This window comes from Lipotes vexillifer, unplaced genomic scaffold (assembly GCF_000442215.2).
Source record: "Lipotes vexillifer unplaced genomic scaffold, Lipotes_vexillifer_v1.1 scaffold1242, whole genome shotgun sequence".
In the NCBI taxonomy this organism is placed as follows: domain Eukaryota; kingdom Metazoa; phylum Chordata; class Mammalia; order Artiodactyla; family Lipotidae; genus Lipotes; species Lipotes vexillifer.
Genome location: NW_006793169.1, coordinates 579,326 through 597,598, shown reverse-complemented (window position 1 = coordinate 597,598; position 18,273 = coordinate 579,326). Strand labels below are relative to the sequence as shown.

General features: G+C 48.9%; 1 protein-coding gene across 4 annotated transcripts in view; it reads right to left on the bottom strand.

Moving 5' to 3' along the window:
* ANKRD6 (ankyrin repeat domain 6) overlaps positions 1-18,273 on the bottom strand; it is a 71,301-nt gene that overhangs the window by 22,690 nt on the left and 30,338 nt on the right. For 2 of the 4 annotated variants that reach the window (XM_007466255.1, XM_007466256.1), the window contains exons 3-10: positions 16,674-16,772; positions 14,945-15,043; positions 11,239-11,337; positions 9,746-9,844; positions 7,254-7,352; positions 5,926-6,003; positions 1,663-1,767; positions 206-337 (exon numbers count right to left, since the gene is read on the bottom strand). In XM_007466255.1, coding sequence (XP_007466317.1) covers positions 206-337; positions 1,663-1,767; positions 5,926-6,003; positions 7,254-7,352; positions 9,746-9,844; positions 11,239-11,337; positions 14,945-15,043; positions 16,674-16,772 — 810 coding nt within the window. The remainder of the gene's footprint in view (positions 1-205; positions 338-1,662; positions 1,768-5,925; positions 6,004-7,253; positions 7,353-9,745; positions 9,845-11,238; positions 11,338-14,944; positions 15,044-16,673; positions 16,773-18,273) is intronic. The other 2 variants (XM_007466257.1, XM_007466258.1) reach the window with 2 other exon arrangements.

The following is an 18,273-nucleotide window of genomic DNA, read 5'->3' as shown; positions in this document are numbered from 1 at the left end:
TCTACGCCAGGTACGTGTCAAAAGAGATGTACCAGCATGCTTACCTTGTGTCTGCAGCCAGCCAGGGCCGATTTCTGTGCTCTGGCTCCAAACCAGCAAGCAAGCCAACTGCAGTGGCTTTTTAGCTGCTGGGCATGATGCTATCCCGGGGCCCTCCGCCAGCCCTCCTCCCAGCCCTCTCGGCAGCTCTCACGTGCCTCCTGACCTTGGGCCTTGACTTTTTCTGCCTGTTGTCCTTTGCTCTGGGCTCCGGGGAGGCGGACAGGAAATCTTCTCTGGACTCTTTTCTGGGTACAGCCTGTTCACTGCTATGGGTGTCTCCTGCTGAGACACTTCCCTACAGAGAAGAAAAAGCCCAGAAACCTCTTCTACTTGATCTCCCAGCCTTTTTCAATAATGGCATAAAATTTCCCAGCCTCCATCCACTAAAGGACCCCTGGGAATCTTTTCCAGTGACAAATTTCAGACATAGGAAGCACTGCTTGGTGGTTTTAACTGAACACCTGTGCTTTTCCTGGTGAGTTGAATGTTTGGTTTTTCATCTGTTAGGTGCCAAACTAGATACTGCCTTGGGTCTAACTCTATGTCCTGCAACTTTAGGAACATAGTACACACAAAACACCTCAGCATTAGAGATTTTTTGGTCTTTTACATTTCAACAAAAAGAAAACGCCACTCATTCTTTGATCTTGGACCTTCACAATTCACAGAGGAGAGTGAGAACCTTCTGAAATGAAAAAAAAAAAATCACATTTCTGGTCCTTGTGAGAACTTTTACAAGTTAATATGTACAATTCACACACAGGAACCTAATACGAGTTACAATGCCTTAACCCTGGAAATTGGTAAGATTTTAAAAGAGAAAAACAAATAGTTGGTATAAAATTTTATGTGCCAGAAGTTGTCTCTATATCCTAGTCTTCATCTTCCTGGGAGAGCTGAAAGGCATGGTTCACTCCAGGGCTGCTGTGCACAGCTGTGCAAGCTGTTCACTGCACAAAGGCACCTAGCCGAGGGCATGAGTGGGGCTGAGGGAGCTGAAGTCCATCTTGGGCTCTATTCACCATACGTGCCCTGTGCTAGGCTGGTCTGCCCAGAAGGCATCTTTTTCTAATTTGCACAGAGGAGCCGTATGGGCTAGCACAGCCTCTGTTCACTCCCTAAGCGGAAGGAGAGGCAACAAGCTACGCCACTGGTCCTCCAACTGTAGTCCACATTGGAATCACCTGGAGGGCTTGTTCAAACACAGATTGCTGGGCCCTATCCCAGAGTTTCTGATCCAGTGGGTCTGGGGTGAGGCCCCCAGATGTGCATTTCTACCAAGATTCCAGGTGACAAAGTGGATCCACATTTTGACAGCCTCTGTTCTACATGATGAAGGGTGTGGTATCAGAGAGGCTGTGCTCTCCACATGGAAGCGACAAGGCCACGGATGCACGGGGCTCGCAAATACAGCCACACAGGGTGCTGGAAAAGATGGGCGGCATGAGAGTGCACGGCCTGAAATCGTGGAGAGGAGAAGACAAGAGGCCAGAAGGAAAGACGGACAAGATTTGAAGGACCCCGAGGAAAGGAGAGACAGAGGAGGGCCCGGCAGCCGCCAGACAGGCCCAGAGGAGGCAGGGAGACAGTTTCCCACCCTGGCAGTGGCTACCCCCCCACCTTGCTTTGTGCCACATCATCTCTCGGCACAGACTGAGCTCTCCTCTCTTCCTTGAGCCTCTCTCTCTTTTTCCTCAGGCTTCGCCCTCGACTGAAGCGCAAGACCTGAAGGAGGCAAGAGGCATCGTTACAAACCACTGGTGTGCGCGGACCTAATGGAGCCTCCAGCCAAGCGGGGGGAGACCAGACGTTCACATCAAACAAGCGCCTCCAGACCACCCACTACGCCTCCTACATCCTGTGCTGGGCGCTTAGGGTCCCAGAGACGGCAGGACATCAATCCTGACCTTGAGCTCACAGTCTAGGACAGCAACACTAACAGGCACTTAGCGATGGGCCAGGGCGTCCACGTAGGTGTGAGCAGGCCGTGCACGGCTCAGCTCCAGGGAGCATGGCTCACATAGACTAGGATGTGAACGGTGTCCCCTGGAGTTGTATGACACAGCAGCCCTGTGCCAGGCACGGTCTATCCTGGGACACTGGACCTGATGTAGCCCATCAGATTTTCTCTTGGCCAAACTGTATCCAAGTCACATTCAAACATAACTTTAATTCAAGCCTAACTGAGATGTACCTGTGAGCCATGGTACCAACCACGGGGCAGGAGTCTCTTCCCCTAAAAGAAGGCTGTGGTCTGCCCCTTCAAGGGCAGAGAGGTGGAATGGACACAGGCAAGTACACGTGGGACACCACAGGCCTACAGGAGCCCAGCAGCAGCTAGCTGGGGATCTTCAGGCAAGTGATTTGACCTCTCTGTGCTCTGTCTTCTCAAAGTGAGAACGGGGAGCTGCCGGAATTAACCGAGACAATGTAGGTGGCCAGCACGCCTTGGACCAGTGGTCCCTGGGGGTGTCTCCACCTGCCTAGGGGCCTTAGAGTGCTCAGCTGGCAGAGATGTTTAATCATGGAGTGCAGACCTGTGAGGTGGTGGAAACCTTCAATCCCTGGCTCAGGTCCACACCCGTCTCCCTCCAGACTCCCTACTCATAGTTCCAGGGTTTACCCCCCTTAAAAAACCCAAGGGGGTCCAGACAGTGAAAGCACTTTCAAGGCCACACTTTCTGCAGTAAAACAATATTCTACTGTCTTCTTATACAGATAGATAAGGGCTCTCTGAAGTTCAGCCTAGTGTTTTTCATCTCAATGTCAGACTTTCTTCTTCTTGTGTTCATTAAATTCAAGTGACACATTATAGGACAAGAAAATCCTCCACGGGCAGTGGGTACCTCCTAAATGGAGAATTCCTGACAATATCTGCCTGCAGCTGAACCGGATTTTTAAATTATATTCTCATCCCCTGAAGCCAGCAGTTCTGAAAGTGTCCAGGGACCCGAGTCCATGAGGTTAAGATTATTTTCATAATATTACAACAACATTGGCATTTTTCATGCTCATTCTCTCATGAGTGTACTGTGGCGTTTGCCAGAAGCTACGTCAGTGACATTACAATAGACTGCATGCAGCAATAAAAGATGCCAGAATTCTAAGTAAGACAGTAAGGACATGAGCAAAAAATGTAAAACAATGCTACTCTTCTCATTTTTGTTCTGAAAAAGTTCTTTTTCACAAAATGATGCTATTTATGTTGCTACAAAATGGACTTTTTAAATGAATATCTTTAATATTTCTAAATTTTATTTTCAAATACGGTAATTATTGATAGATATAAACTCACATAAACAGAGCTCTTTATGGGCCTCTGTAATATTTAAGAAAGTAAAAGGGTCCTTAGACCAAAAAGGTCTGAGAACCAATGTCCTCAGCTAAATTTTAGACTCAGTAAGAAGTCGAGTCTGATAAAGGGAAGCAAGGCCCGTTGCTCGTCTGCTTTATAGACACTTAGAACAGGACACAGCTCCAGAATCAGCCTGAAATTCACTTTCCAAAGCATTTGTGAACCACATCAATCAAAAATAAGAAGTAACACTCACTTCACCCAAACACAAGATAATCAGAAAAATTCCCTCCATAGACCATGTTATTAGCCAATGAAAACAACTCTGCATGGCTCACAGCCTTTCTCAGAGAGCCAGGCCATCCACCAAATGGACCATCATCAATCTTTCCCACTTCAGAGAAATCAGGAAATATTGATCTTAAGGCCTTGGAAAGAAGTATCCTCTTACTACTGCTGTGAACCATCGAAATCCATGGTCAACTAAGGTGCCAAGGCAAGGGGATTTCTCGTTTCAGACAAGACCATTTCTATAACCACAGATCAACAGAACAGTATGCATGCAATTTTATGCATATTCCAAAGCTTTTTCTTTGCACTGAAAATAAGGGTTAGTATGTACAATTATGTAAAAAAACAAAAACTTTAAAAATATCCTATTTATTTGCTATTCAATATGGGTGTGGAAAAACTAGCTTAAGTCATTTTTTTAATGGAAATGCTAAAGGAGAACCACACAGGAAAATAGTCCACAAGAGAGCTTTATCCCTGGGAATCGAGATTCTTGGGCTCTGGAAGATAAATGGAAGGCAGGTTAAAGGCACATCAATCCTCGTGTGCCGGGGGACCCTCCATCCCACAAGATTTGATGATCCTCATGTGGCTGAGCACGGAGCTAGCTGTCCATCAAACTGCCAGCCACTGAAATACCAGGTAACTAATGGATTCTGACACTTATATAGCACCCTGCCCTTTTTTTTTTTTTTTTTTGCGGTACACAGGCCTCTCACTGTTGTGGCCTCTCCCGTTGCGGAGCACAGGCTCCGGACGCGCAGGCTCAGCGGCCATGGCTCACGGGCCCAGCCGCTCCGTGGCATGTGGCATCTTCCCGGACTGGGGCACGAACCCACGTCCCCTGCATCAGCAGGCAGACTCTCAACCACTGCTCCACCAGGGAAGCCCGCGCACCGTGTCCCTTTTAATCTGCAAAAGACTAGCATTTTTTTTTTTTTTAATCAGGATTCCCAGAGGTGATTCTGCTGAGGATTTGTTTGCAAACAGCTAGGCAGAGGTGGAGCCTTTTTCCAAAGGAGCACCCGACTCGCACCTGTCAGGGGCTCTGTGGATTTTCAGAGCCCACTGAGAAGGACCTTCTCCACGGGCAAGAGGGTGATTGATTTTGCAAGAGACAAAAATCTTAACCATTTCCAGAAACTGCTAGTTATATCAGGCATGTTTTTAAAACTTAAATGGAATCAAGGCCGTGCAGAACCCCAGGCTGGCTGGGATTGGGCCATGGTGCAGCAGGCTGGGGTCCAGACTCTCCCTCTGGCTCCCTGTTTTCCCTCTGGGAAATAACCTAAATGTCTAACATTAAGGAAATGGTTTAACAAGATACTGAACAGCAACCAAAGAAAGAATATTATGCTTCCACTGTGATAAATAACTGTAAAGACTACAGAACAGCTTCCTATTACACTTAGGATAAAGGGCATAATACCAAAGAGTACATACATTGTGGACACAACTATATAAAAATTATGTGTCTGTGGAAGGTACTATAAACAAAGTTATTTCAGGGTACTAAAATTATAAATAGCTTATAAATCATCACTATTAAATTTCTTTGTGACTTAGATCGTTTCAACCTCAACTAAGATATAAGTCATCTTCTTAAATTGAATGATGGCCAATATACCATTATTTAATAAAAAATGAGAAAACTATACAGTACTCAACTGCCTCTAGTGGACATTTACGGCTTCGTCTGCCCAGATGGATGCCTCATCCCACCTCTGTCTGGGAAATACTTCTCTTCTAACCACGTGGTCAAACGGATGCCACCATCTTCCTAAAGCACCTCTGCCCCACCTGTTCCGGGCATTTACCCCAAGCTCGCCAATCATGATCTTCTCCTATGATGTTTTACCATTTTTATTTATTTTTTGGCCGTGCCACACTCCATGTGGGATCTTAGTTCCCCGACCAGGGATTGAACCCACGCCCCCTGCATTGGAAGCACTGAGTTTTAAACCACTGGACCACCAGGGAAGTCCCTCCTATGACATTTTAAACTGGAACTTTTCCCTGGCTGGGAAATTATGATTCAGGAAACTGGTTGTGACAATGATCCAGCCACAGAGAGGAAATGATGCCCATGTATGAGAACAGCCTGCTGGGCCTGAGATCTCTGGTTCCAGGTATCCTGGAGGCTCACGTGGATTCCTACACTTCCTGCTGCCTGGACAGTAAGCCCATCCGTCCCCTTAAGTTGGTCTGAATTGGCTTCAGTAGATGGCAACCGGGGAATCCCAACGACCCTGCAGCCCCTGCATAATCAATACAATGGAAAATGCATTAAATCCTACCTGGGGCGCTTTAGTGAGAAGGAGAGCAACTTCCGGATTATTGTGGTAGCGGGCAGTCTCCAGTGGAGTCCGGCCTGCCTAAGGAAAGGCAAAGGGAGGACCAGTGAGTACGGAACACCAGCCCCGCGCACGCACAGCCCAGCGGGGACAGCTCTCCCAGGAGCTAGCAACCCGGTCACACCAGCACCTACAAATGTGCTCAGCGAAACGCAACCGTGCATGTGACATGGTCCTGCTCGAGTCTCACCCATCCAACGGGGAGCCCAGTCACACCTGAGGACACAGGCACACGGGGTAAGTGCTGACCAGGTGAGCAGTAGGTGTTCTAAGAGACAATGGTCAGGGGGCACTGCTCACCCAGGAAGTCTTCCTGGAAAAGGGATTGAGGGAGGTAAACAAAACAAAACAAAACAGATGGGGTCAAGGTGGAACATGTCACTTGAGAAAACACAAAACATCATAAAAATCCAGCCAAGCGATACGTTTTCCGGGAGCACAATGGAGAAAACACCTGGAAGGGCAGATCGGGGCCCAGCCACAGAGTCTCAGGAACTGGACTGTGAAAAACATTTAGGAAGCTATGGCCATAACAGAGACTCTAGCGAGATTAAAGCCCAGACCAGGAGTTGAAAACAGTGGGATTCAAAGGAAGGGAAAGGTGCTCATGGCATCATGGGGGAGGTACCACCAATCCAGGTACTAGAGCTGGGAGGGGGGACTACCAGCCTCGACACCCCCAACTCACCAGACAACTGTTCCACCCCCAGTGCCCCCCGAGTCTGTGCAATTTCAGGAGCACAGAGATCACAGGCCAACCTCGAGGAAGAGAGGGTGCCTGAGCTGGTGCTTGCTATAGGATGAGATGGGGAGGGGAGAGGGAGGGGAGGGGAATGGGGGAGGGAAGGAGGGAGACATTGAGAGAGAGGGTGTGAGAGAAGACGATTTTAGAGAGAAAGCAGTTGGAGTTTTGAGGAAGATTAGCCTGGTGGCCATTTTTCTGAGAACTACATCTGTTTAAAAGGCCTGGAACTCACTTTCGGTAACATCCACTTGCCAGTTTACTTACACACCCGTGACCCTTTTTCATGCCAGGACATGCTCGCTGAGTTGTCTGAAGATGAGCCCTCAGGGTTTGTAACTCGTGGGGCTGCTGAGAGCAAGGGTCCCCTCAAGTTCACCCCCACAGGCCCCAGGATCATGGGGTCAGTGCCGCCGCATGGTCTTCCCGAGCGAGCCTGGGTGAGGCTGTGCTCTGGAGTCCGCAGGGGGAGAGGCAGCAACAACACACCCTGATCCAGAGAGGAAACCACTGTTGCAACTCCACTTACGTTATTGACGATGGTCCCATCGGCTCCGGCTTCCAGTAGGATTTTAACCACCTTCTTGTGATTTAGGGCAGCAGCAATATGAAGTGCTGTGTCTCCAGCCTGAAATTAATCAGAAGAAAGCCGGCTAAACCCCATCGGATCGTGGCCCACAGGCCTCCGGTTTTTAATCCATGGCATGGCAGTGGCTTTTCAAAGTCAAACTAAAATCTGTCTTAGACTGACTGACCTTGGCTAAAGTGTTATGTGGTTCTTTTATTATTTTTAACTCATACTTCATTTTTTATTTTTAAAATTTATTTTATTGAAGTATAGCTGATGTACAATGCTGTGTTAATTTCTACTGTATGGCAAAATGATTTTTATAAATATATATATTCTTTTTCATGTTCCTTTCCATTATGGTTTATCACAGGATATTGAATATCGTTCCCTGTGCTATACAGTAGGACCCTGTTGTTTAAATGTGGCTCTTTTGAAAGAGATTCTGGAACTGAATGAACTTACGCACGAATACCACATTCCTTTCTGAGTGGAGATGCCAGAAATCACAGGACAGGATTAAATGCAGGGGGCAAAGTCATGCTGGGCCTGGGTTGTTGGGAATGGTGGGACCTGACCTGAAAGGCAGGATCACAGGCAGGTAGCCAGGAGCTCTGGACCCTGTCCCTCTGCCCAGGCAGGGGGTGGGCAGAGAACCCCTTGGTTTCTGAATTAGAATGAGCAGAAGCTTCAAAGATGGCTACTTGCACAGGCCCTGGAGTAATATCCCAGCCCTGCAGCCATCCTCAGGGATGTGAAAGGGCCACCTGGAATCATCCTGCAGGCCAGGGTGTTTTGTTTGGGTGGAGTCACTGAGAATCAGTATTCGATTAACACTAGATGTTTTCAAACTCTTACCAAATTGCCTGTAAGTTTTTTGTTGTTGTTTTTAACAAAAATATTTCAATCAACTGTGAAAGAAGGCTATGTCAAATGCAGCTTGGTGGGCCAGTTCCAAATGCAAACTTTTTAATTCCCAAACAGAATGACATAAATAAGTCAAACCAATACAGAAGTGAAATCATTCATTCGTTCCTAGCAGGTGAACAAGTAAAGCATGAAAATCCCGCCATCCCAAGGCCCTCCTTCTCTGGTAAGTAGCCGAAGAAAGTGTTCATTTCATTCCTGAGTCACCTAGTTGTGTGTTTTGAGGGAAGCTCTGGAGCAGTGGTTTCCAGTCTCGCCTGCTCATTGGAATCAGCTGGGAAGCCTTAAAAACTACTGATGCCTGGGTCCCACACAGACACTAATTGGCCTGGAGTGTGGCTTGGGTCTGATGATTTCCCAAAGCTCGCAGGTGACTGAAATATACCACCCAGGTTGAGAAGCAGCACTGGTTGGCGAGGGCTGTTTGGGGGTAACCTGATGAAACTAGAGCCCATGGCGAGACTGGAGAATGACAGAATTTAGCTATTTTATTAGGTCAGTGGTTCTCAATCCTGTCTGCACACTCAGGCCAGGAGCTTTTTAAAAATACCATTGCCTAGGGCTTCCCTGGTGGCGCAGTGGTTGAGAGTCCGCCTGCCGACGCAGGGGACACAGGTTCGTGCCCCAGTCCGGGAAGATCCCACATGCCGCGAGCGGCTGGGCCCGTAAGCCATGGCCGCTGAGCCTGCGCGTCCGGAGCCTGTGCTCCGCAACAGGAGAGGCCACAACGGTGAGAAGCCCGCGTACCGCCAAAAAAAATAAATAATAATAAATAAATAAATAAATAAAATAAAAATACCATTGCCTGGACCTCACCCCAAGATGTTCTGATCATTTACATTGGGGTGGGACTCAGGAATGGTACTTTTAAATCCTCTGTTGATTCTAATATGCGGCCAGGATCAGTAACCACCATTATAGGGTATTTTTAATCTGAATCACAATCTAATTTTTTTTTAATTTCAGATTTACGTACCCAAACTCAGAAAAGTCAAACAATGCATCACTTAGGTATAGGTATCAATAAATAACAAGACAACTTTTTAAAAATCCACATAACTACAAAAATCACATTTCCACAGAACACTAATAATCACAGATTTCAAAACCCCAGTATATGGTGTAGATACTGATCAGGTGCCGAACTTTACAGAAAGGAGAGACTCCCTCAGCTCACATAAAGGTGGCAGTTCAGGTAAGAGAATTCAGGAGTCATGAGACACCTAATGCCCTTCCTTATTTACTAAGCCACTCTTCCTTGTGGGTTTCCTTTTTAAAAATCACACTAAAAACAAAACCCACCCCAAATCTCCAGAAAATGTTCACTATGCAAATGTGGTGATATGAACTGGAATGCTAAGGGCATGTTTTCTCCAGGAGGCCAGATAAACCAGGGCCACAGGAACTCCATGGTTCCTGCAAAGGCCAGCACTGGCCAAGTCCCAGGCTGGGACCCCCAGCAGCCTCTGCTCCCGTCTATGCCAACACACCTGCAGGTTAACCATGGGGAGGACACATGCACTGACCTGGTTCTTTTCATGGACAGAACAGAAAGCACTGAGGAGGAGCTTAATGATGGACAAGTGATTATAGCGCGCAGCAACGTGCAAACAGGTGTCGCCTGCCTGCGAACAGAAATCAAACTCTAAGCACAGTCTGAGTGGTTACAAAACAGAGAAGATAAAAAGAAAATATCATTTAAAAGCTGGCAGGCTAGCATATATTCTTTAGAAGGTAACAGCCTGAATTATAAGCATCTCCTTTACCACAGATGCTCACTCCACAACTCACAGCCCTTTTCTGTCTGCAGCCCTGCTTTTTCCCCACGATGCAGACTGTTTCGGGTTTCATACACTGGATGCCTGCTCCCCATGAGACCTTCGCAAGAGCTAAGGGAGGCTCTGCTTAGCTCGCATTTACTAAGACTCCGCTGACCCCAGCCTCTCCTAAGACCCGAAGGCTCTGGAGTGCCCTGATTAAGACCAACAGCACTGCTTTGGAAATGAGACTTTCCCATCACAGATCCACCATGGCTGAGTGGACCAGGAGAGCAGGGTGAGCCACTGGACTTTAAGAGCGTGTACTCTAAAAAATTCAAGTGCATCCCATTTTAGTAGGACCCCAGTATCCCATGGGGAGCAATGTAGTCTAGGGAGCTGATGAGGAAGCAATCACTGAGTGTAAAACGGGACATTCAGAAAAACTGGGGATCAGGACCTTCCTTAGTCCTGCTTCCAGAGAGAAAACAACAGAACTGGAGACAACATGGCGACCTTCTGCAGTGCTCCCCTGGCGTTTCCATTCAAGCTCTAGTTCTGTCTAGAGCTGCTGGCCGTCAGCACAACCTTCTCCCCCCGGATTAAGAAGGAACCAAGCTCAAAGTTGAAGTTCAGAGCATTCTTAGAACCACTTTAGATGAGTCTGCCCCCAAACCAGGGGAGCCCCGGCTAAAGCCATTTTTGAGAGAAGCCTCAGATTCTCTTGTCACGTGGCTGAGACACGGGCTTCATGAAGGAAATGCAGCTCTGTGGAGGGAGGAGGGATACCCACGGCACCTTTCAGGTCAGGCACCTCTAAGAACTACTGGCCCATCAGCTCATCCCAAGGATGCCTCAGTAATGGATCTGTAGACGCCGGGCATGAAGCATCAGAAGGCCTCCCGGGTACAGCATCAACCAATATTTGCTAAGAGTTTTCAGGAAGCCTCTGCGGGCAGAGGCTTCCTGAAAACAATTAGCTTCGCTCCTAAACTCACATGCTAGACGCCTGCTGTGCGCAATAAAACAGACTGCGAGGCTGAGGGGCGAGGGAGCAAGGATGGGAGAAAAGCAGTGTTTCCGAGTGTTGAGTCCTCTTCCCATCCCCCCTAAAGGACCCCTTAGGAATTAAGCAAAAAATGAATACTTTCTCGGCAGTCCCCGAACCCTTTTTACTGTCTACATGTGAATACTCTAGCATGCTTGCAGGGTTACTTTCCGAGGCGACATGAGAGCGTGCGAGGCCGGGTTTGTCCACCCACGTTATTTTTGAGGTCGGCGCGGGAGCCGCCCAGCAGGAGGACGCGTGTGCTCTGGGCGTGGCTATTCTGGCAGGCCAGGTGCAGAGCCGTGTTCCCCGCCTGGGAAGAAAGCAGACAGAAGGGAGCACACGTTAACAACCCCTCCTCCGCAGGCCTGCACCAGGCAGGCCTTGCCGAGGGCCGAGGCTTACTCACAGAAGAGTCAAGGCTCATGTTCTCTGCTTCCCGATCGGTGGTCCCAGGGCTTCAGTGGCAAGAACATTTAATTGGGAGTCCAAACGGGCAGAAGAGTCACATCGCTCATAGAAACCTTGGTTCCAAGTCCTGGCTCTGCCACTTAACTCGTCACAAGCTACTGGGCAAGGCTCTTAATTGAATTCCTTACCTGTAAAATGGAGCGTGACTCCTACATGCTGAGGCTGTGAGGATTGATTCTGAGAGCCTAGGAGAGCATCTTCTTAATGGCAGAGTGCTGTGCACGTGCACGAGGTTGTTCCTCTTAGTGACAAGAGGAACACAGAGGAGAGCTGTGTTAGGGTGGCTGTTGGTTGGCTACCCTACCAACAGAGTCAGGAAGGCAAACAGGCCACATCCGACACTGCAGGCTAAAGGTTAACAGAATTTGCAAGCCTTTTTAAATCTTGGGTTTTTCTTGAAACATCAAAATTTGAACTACGGACAAGGCCTCCACCCAACAGGCCATAATACAACTGCATCTGTCACTTCCCACACAGATAGAGACCCTCTTGCTTTTGGACTCTACCTTCAAGGTCAAAATGGCAACCAAAGGTCAGAATCATGTCCACAGTAATGTTGCAGAAAGAATTCGTGACAAGAGAACTCTTTGAAACTATGGGAATAAGGCCTGCAAGGCTGCTGCTAACCCCTAGAAAAGCAACAAGAGAAACAGGCAACGTGATTTGGTGTCAGCCTGCAAGGACTCAGGAGAATAAATACATAAGCTCAATGTTTGTTCTGCTGAGCTTAAAAGCTGCGTCAGGCCTGCAGCTGCGGGCTCAGAGCTATCAGCCTGCCTGTTTAGGGCTTTTCCCTGGCCTGCTTTACTCCTCTCTGGATCACACAGCACTGTCTTCCCATACTCAAGGACGGTTTATATTCCTTCCCTTATGAAAAGACGAATGAGTTTTTAAAAATAAAGGAAAACTGTGTGCTGCTGGGTCACTCACTCCCCTCTCACCACCTTAGCTCTAAACAGCCTGGGTAGAGTCTTCCTTCCTTGCTGTTACCTCCAGGAACCTGGTGAGTTCTAAGCCCGAAAGTTGCAGGAGCTCGTCCGTTGGTCATCAACCCTCGACTGCAGTCTGGAGTCACCTGGGGGACCCTTTAAATAGACCAGTGCGCAGACGCAACTCTGATGGCCCCGCCCCAGGGTGTAGGCGCTGAAAGGCCGGCATGCTGGGAAACCCCACCCCCCAACTCAGGGCAAAACGGTACAGCTGGTCACCCCAGGCCTGGTCATCAGGTGGGTTTGGCTTTCTCCCCTCTCCCCGTGTTTTTAAAGTTTCCCGGGAGATTTTAAAGCGCAGCCAGGTAGAGAACCACTGCTAGCTTAGTCCTCCAAAATGAAGGGTCTGCCCGTGTTTTAAACACTCCGCTCCCTGTGGCAAGGCTCAGGGCTCGGCTTGGTATGATTCTCAGTGCACATAGAGAAGGTTGTCTCAAAGCTGCTGGCTTCGTGGGAGTCATTGAATGTGTTGAATAAATGACTAAAATAAAAGAAATCTGATGGCTTGCAGAAATATACCAAAATTTACTTTGCCAATAAAAAAATCAATTATGCTGAAAAGCATCTGGATGAAGAAAATGAAAAGACATGGGTTAGAATACAGATTGTGGTACATCCATACAATGGAACGTTACTCAGCAATAAAAAGGAATGAACTAATCATACACGAAACAATATAAAAGACTCTCAAAACCACTGTGCAAAGTGAAAGAAATCAGATGCAAAAGGCTGCAATGTCAAAACCTGAAATTAAAAAGAACTGTGACCTAGGTAGATATACACAGCAGGCATTTTCCCCACCCTGAGTAATGAGTACTGATCTCCCAGACAAGGGCTGCTATACTTTGCCGAGTAAGGACCTTTCTTATACAATGGAATGTTATTCAGCCTTTAAAAAAGAAAGAAATCCTGTCATTCGCGACAACATGGGTGAACCTAGGGCAATACAAGTGAAATAAGTTACGGAAAGACAAATACCGTATGATTTCACGTCTACGTGGGATCTGAAAAAAACAGATGGACTGGTAGAAACAGTGGTAGAAAAGTGGCTGCCAGAAGCTGGGGTGTGGGGAAATACACAGAGGTTGGTAAAAAGGTATAAACTTTCAGCTATAAGATGAACAAGGCCTGAGGATCTAATGTATAACGTGGTGACCACAGCTGATAACACTGTCTTCTATAATTGAAACTCGCTAATTGGAGAACTTAAATGTTCTCACACACACACAAAAGGTAAATATGTGAGGTGATCAATGTGTTCATTAACCCCTGGGAATTATCAAATCATCACGTTGTAAACTTTGAATATCTTACGATTTTATCTGTCGATTATACCTCAATAAAGCTGGGGGAAAAAAGAGAAGGACCTTCTAGAGGCTTCCCCAGAGGCTGTGGCTGGTGCAGAATGGAAGTCCCTCTTCTGGGATGGCACCTCACCTGTGCTTCCAACAGCCCCTGCTGCTTTATCTAGAGAGAGGACACACGGCTTCCCACACAATACTTTTGGGGCCCTGCAGGGGACAGGAGGGAGTGTGGTGGAGACCCACCAGGGCTGGTTTACCGCCCTAATTGTGTCACAAACGAATCACGTATCTTACAAAAGACTACTAGCTCCCAGCTGAGGCCTCCCTATCCATTAACTGGAAACCACCTACTTCGAGTTGGTATAATGTTCCAGACCATGTACCACCTGGAAGAAATGGAGAGCCACCAGCATGCCGGGCAGTGAGCCAGGCATTACTGGAGGTGTTAAAATGCATGGCTTGCTGCTTTCCTCAAGCTTTCGGCCCCTGAGGGAACCATGAGAAACATTTCACCAGTCAACACAGCACAGACCTGTGTGCAGTCCAAGAGAGCCCTCTAAAAAACCGCCCGATGGGCCTGCGGGGACTGAGCTGGAGGTCAGCGGGCAGAAAGGAACAGGGTACCCCAGGGAGCGGGAGGTGACGGTGAGCCCACACTGCTGTGCAGGAGGTACACGCCAAGCTCTCCCAGAGAGACAACAGCAACAGAGGCTGAGGTCACTCTGGAGAGGCCCCAGGCAGATGGGTCAGTCTGCTGTGAGGCTTCTGAGCTAGTCCGGGGACACACTAATAACGAGCATGGGAGGAGAGGGACGGAGGAGAGAGGGGTGACAGAGGACAGAGAGAGAGGGGAGGCTGCTGTCCTTTCCTGTCCCCGCAGGACAGGGCTGGCCCCCTCAACCTCACACTCAACAGACCAACGGGACGGCAGGGAAGCCGCAGTGCTCACGGGAGGCCGGGGCCCCAGGTAGATCCTCCTCCCCCCAACGTGGACCCCGTGCATCGCGCCCACCAAGGAGCTGCAAGCTTTCAATTCCCACCAGGTTCCGCGGCCCTGAGCCCTCGCCCTGCTCAGCGAGAGGAGGCTCCCACCGGGAAGGCAGGTCGGGCTGTCCTCACCTGTGGCCGAGGGGATCTAGCACCTGCCGGGCCTCACCTTGTTCTTGGCAAGCACATTGGCTCCTGCTTTAACGAGCAGCTTGGCAGACTGGCTGAAACCGTGCCAGGACGCTTCGTGCAGGGCCGTGTTCCCGTCCTGGGGAGCACACAGGAGAAAGCACATCAGCTGGGCCTGATCCGTCTCACTGTCGTCAACAGAGCACACGGTACTTCAGGGCACAAGCAGGGGCCTTTCTCCGCCGGGGCTTCTCACCTGAACCACAGAACCCAGGCAGTGATTTGAGTGGTCAGTTTCTCCACTCTTCCAGAAATGGTACCTAACAAGTACCGTTCCAGGTCCGTTCTAGATTTAGGATGTATTACAATGGATGACTTCAGGCATTAGGGCTTGAGTCTCTCCGGGAACCCAGGGTGAGAAAGGCTCCAGGGCCCATGAACAGCTCATGTGTAACAGAAAGTAGCATCAGGAGGAATGATGCCCCTTTCTCCCCACCTCTACCGCCCCTGAGGGCCTCCTCTGCTCTGCTCTGGCCCCAGAGAGGACCCTGCAAAGGTCAGGCAAATGAAGAGTCCAGCTTCACAAGTTCCAGGGCCCCAAGGGCAGACAGGGAGATTCCACTGCTCCTTTTTCTTCCCCCAAATCTAATCTCTCCCATTATCCAAAAGCCTCAGGGCCCCAAACAAATGAGCAGGCACTGAGAACAGTGATCTATCTGTAAATAAGGTAAATGAGTGTCCTCAATAGACGGTTTTTCAATAGAAATCAACCCATTAAACATAGTTTGTATTTGCTTAACTTACTACTAAAAAAAGACACATTAAGTGCAATGAACTGCGTGGGGTGGGACCTGGAATTAGGGGTGAGGGGACCGCGGCACAGAGAGGAGAGATGGAAACGCCCTCCTGGCTGTTCCAGGCCAGGAGCAGGGCCGTCAGCTGGGGGCAGTGCAGGGACAGCGTCCAACTGCGTCCAGGCTCTGGCTTAGACATTCATTCAACACAGTAAGCCACGGGGCCTGATATTGCTGACACCCACAGGGGAAGTCTAGGGTCTCGAGGGCTGTACCAAAGGCCAGGTGCTGGGAATGGTGGTGGCGGATATGTGGCCCGGAAGCAGAAGAAGAGTGAAGGGGGTCCCAGGTGGGAACACTTCCGGGCGCTGGTAATGACCTCCTTGATCTGGGGGCTCACACAGATGTGCTCAGGCAGTGCAAACTCACTGAGCTGCACATGTATTAGTTGTGCATCTTTCTGTATATGTATGTTACACTGTAATAAAAGGTTGTTTAAAAAAAGTGGACAGAGGCCAGATCGCACTTAATTGCAAAGTCCCATGTTTTAAGATGGTCTGACAATTTAAAAACACTGGGACAATTTAAGAACACTATGTCATTGGGATTTTTTAAAGACTTGATTTTGCTTATTTTCTCTTCCAGTGTAGTTTAAATAAATTAGCTCACTCTGTTATCTTAACAAAAAAAAAAGAGAGAGGCTGGGGCACATCCCTTCCCCCACCCAGGCCTCCAAAGGTCACTAATTCTAGACTTTTTTTCTTCACCATTTATATTTATGTGGTTGCCCACTGCTGCCACAGAACAGAGGGATGAGTTTTTAAAAAATTCAATATCAGATACTCTTTCAGAGGAACCCTGGGCTGATTTCCTCATGTTAAGGCATGAGCGCTGACTCAGGAATGACAGCATCTCACGAGCTTGGTAGGTCCCAAAGAGGGTCCTCAGGCTGACCCGTCCCACTTCCCTCCTCACCTTGTCCTGTCGGTCCAGAGCACAGCCCTCCTGGATGAGCGCCGCGATGACCTCGGTGTTCCCCACCACCGTGGCCCGGTGCAAGGCGGTCTGATCCCCCTGCGGGTGGCAGGGAGACAGGGACAGCAGTCAGCCCTTCCCGGCCCCTCACCACTCGCTCCCTCCCTCCACCCGACACAGGGACATCCCCATCACTGCGCGCCAGCCGGGCTTGGTGGGCTAGTTAGTAGACAGTGCATGCCTGGAAGAGTCATTTTGTCCACAAACTCAGTGGTAACCCTAAGCCAACTGCAGAACAGCCCTGGGCCACAGAGCGGACCTCTGGATGAGGGTCACCCCAGGGGACGGCAGTGTGACTGTCACATCTGTGAAGAGTGGGTCTGAGAGCTGGACTGTGTGCTGTGCAATGGAACCAGCAATGCCTGGAATCTTTACTCCCTGCTGAGGCCTCCCATTCCCCAGGGTCAGAGGACTCACTAGCCTGCTCTGTCAGCTAGCGGCACTCATGACCAGAGGGCGGGTGTACGTGTTGATTTACTGGCCCTGGCCTGGAACAATGCAGGGGTTACGCTAGGACATCTGAGAAGGCCAGGGGCTCAGGCTGTCACTGCACGTCTCTCAGAAGCCTCTTCTGATGTTTCATGACAGCATCCTCGCTGATTTATGCTGCATTTAACCCCTTTCTCTGTGATCAGATTCCTGGGATTGCCGACCTGCTTTTTGTCTGTCAGGGCACCAAAGGGAACTTGACTCTTCCCCTAATTGCAGTTGAGAGAAGGACTAAAATCCCAGAAGTAAGACAGTCAAGTCTGTAACAAGAGAGAGTTCTGAAGCCTCTGAGGGCACATCTTATCTCTGACAGGCACTCAGGAAATCAAGTCCAGCCTGGGGCGCAAGCTTGAATGGGGAGATGGGTGAACGGTGTGGAAAACTCCTGGTGGGACGGAAGGGGCGCAGGGCAAGGGGGCCAGGAGATGTGCGTCACGCATGGCCTTGGGAGACACCTGTCACCTTGCTGGACTTCAGGTTCTTCACCTGTGAAAGGAGGCAAGGTCCCTCCTTGCCCTTCTTGGGGTCTATGATGTGGCTGGCAAGAGTTTTACATAAACAGTTTTCTGGTGGAACACTGGAGGGGCAAAGGACATGCCCTAGGGCACTCCTGGTCCTTAGCCCGAGAGAGGAAAGAAAGACGATTAGAAGACGGAAAACATGGAGGATTTTTAAAGAAGGATGCACTGCTACCTATAAATAGCCTTAATCAAATGCTGATTCTACTTACATCCCTGGAACCTGTAACAAATGACAATGCACTTTAAAAGCACTTAATCCAAAAAAAAGTTCTGGGGATGGATGGTGGTGATGGTTGTGTAACAATGGGAATGTACTTAATGCCACTGAACTGTACACTTAAAAATGGTTAAGATGGTCAATTTTATGTTATCTATAGTTTATGACAGTAAAAAAGTACTTAATCCTAGTTAAAAACCAAATTCACATTCTTAAAATTTTTAAAAATCTCCCTTTAAAAATCCATGAGGGGGGCTTCCCTGGTGGCGCAGTGCTTGAGAGTCCGCCTGCCGATGCAGGAGACGCGGGGTCG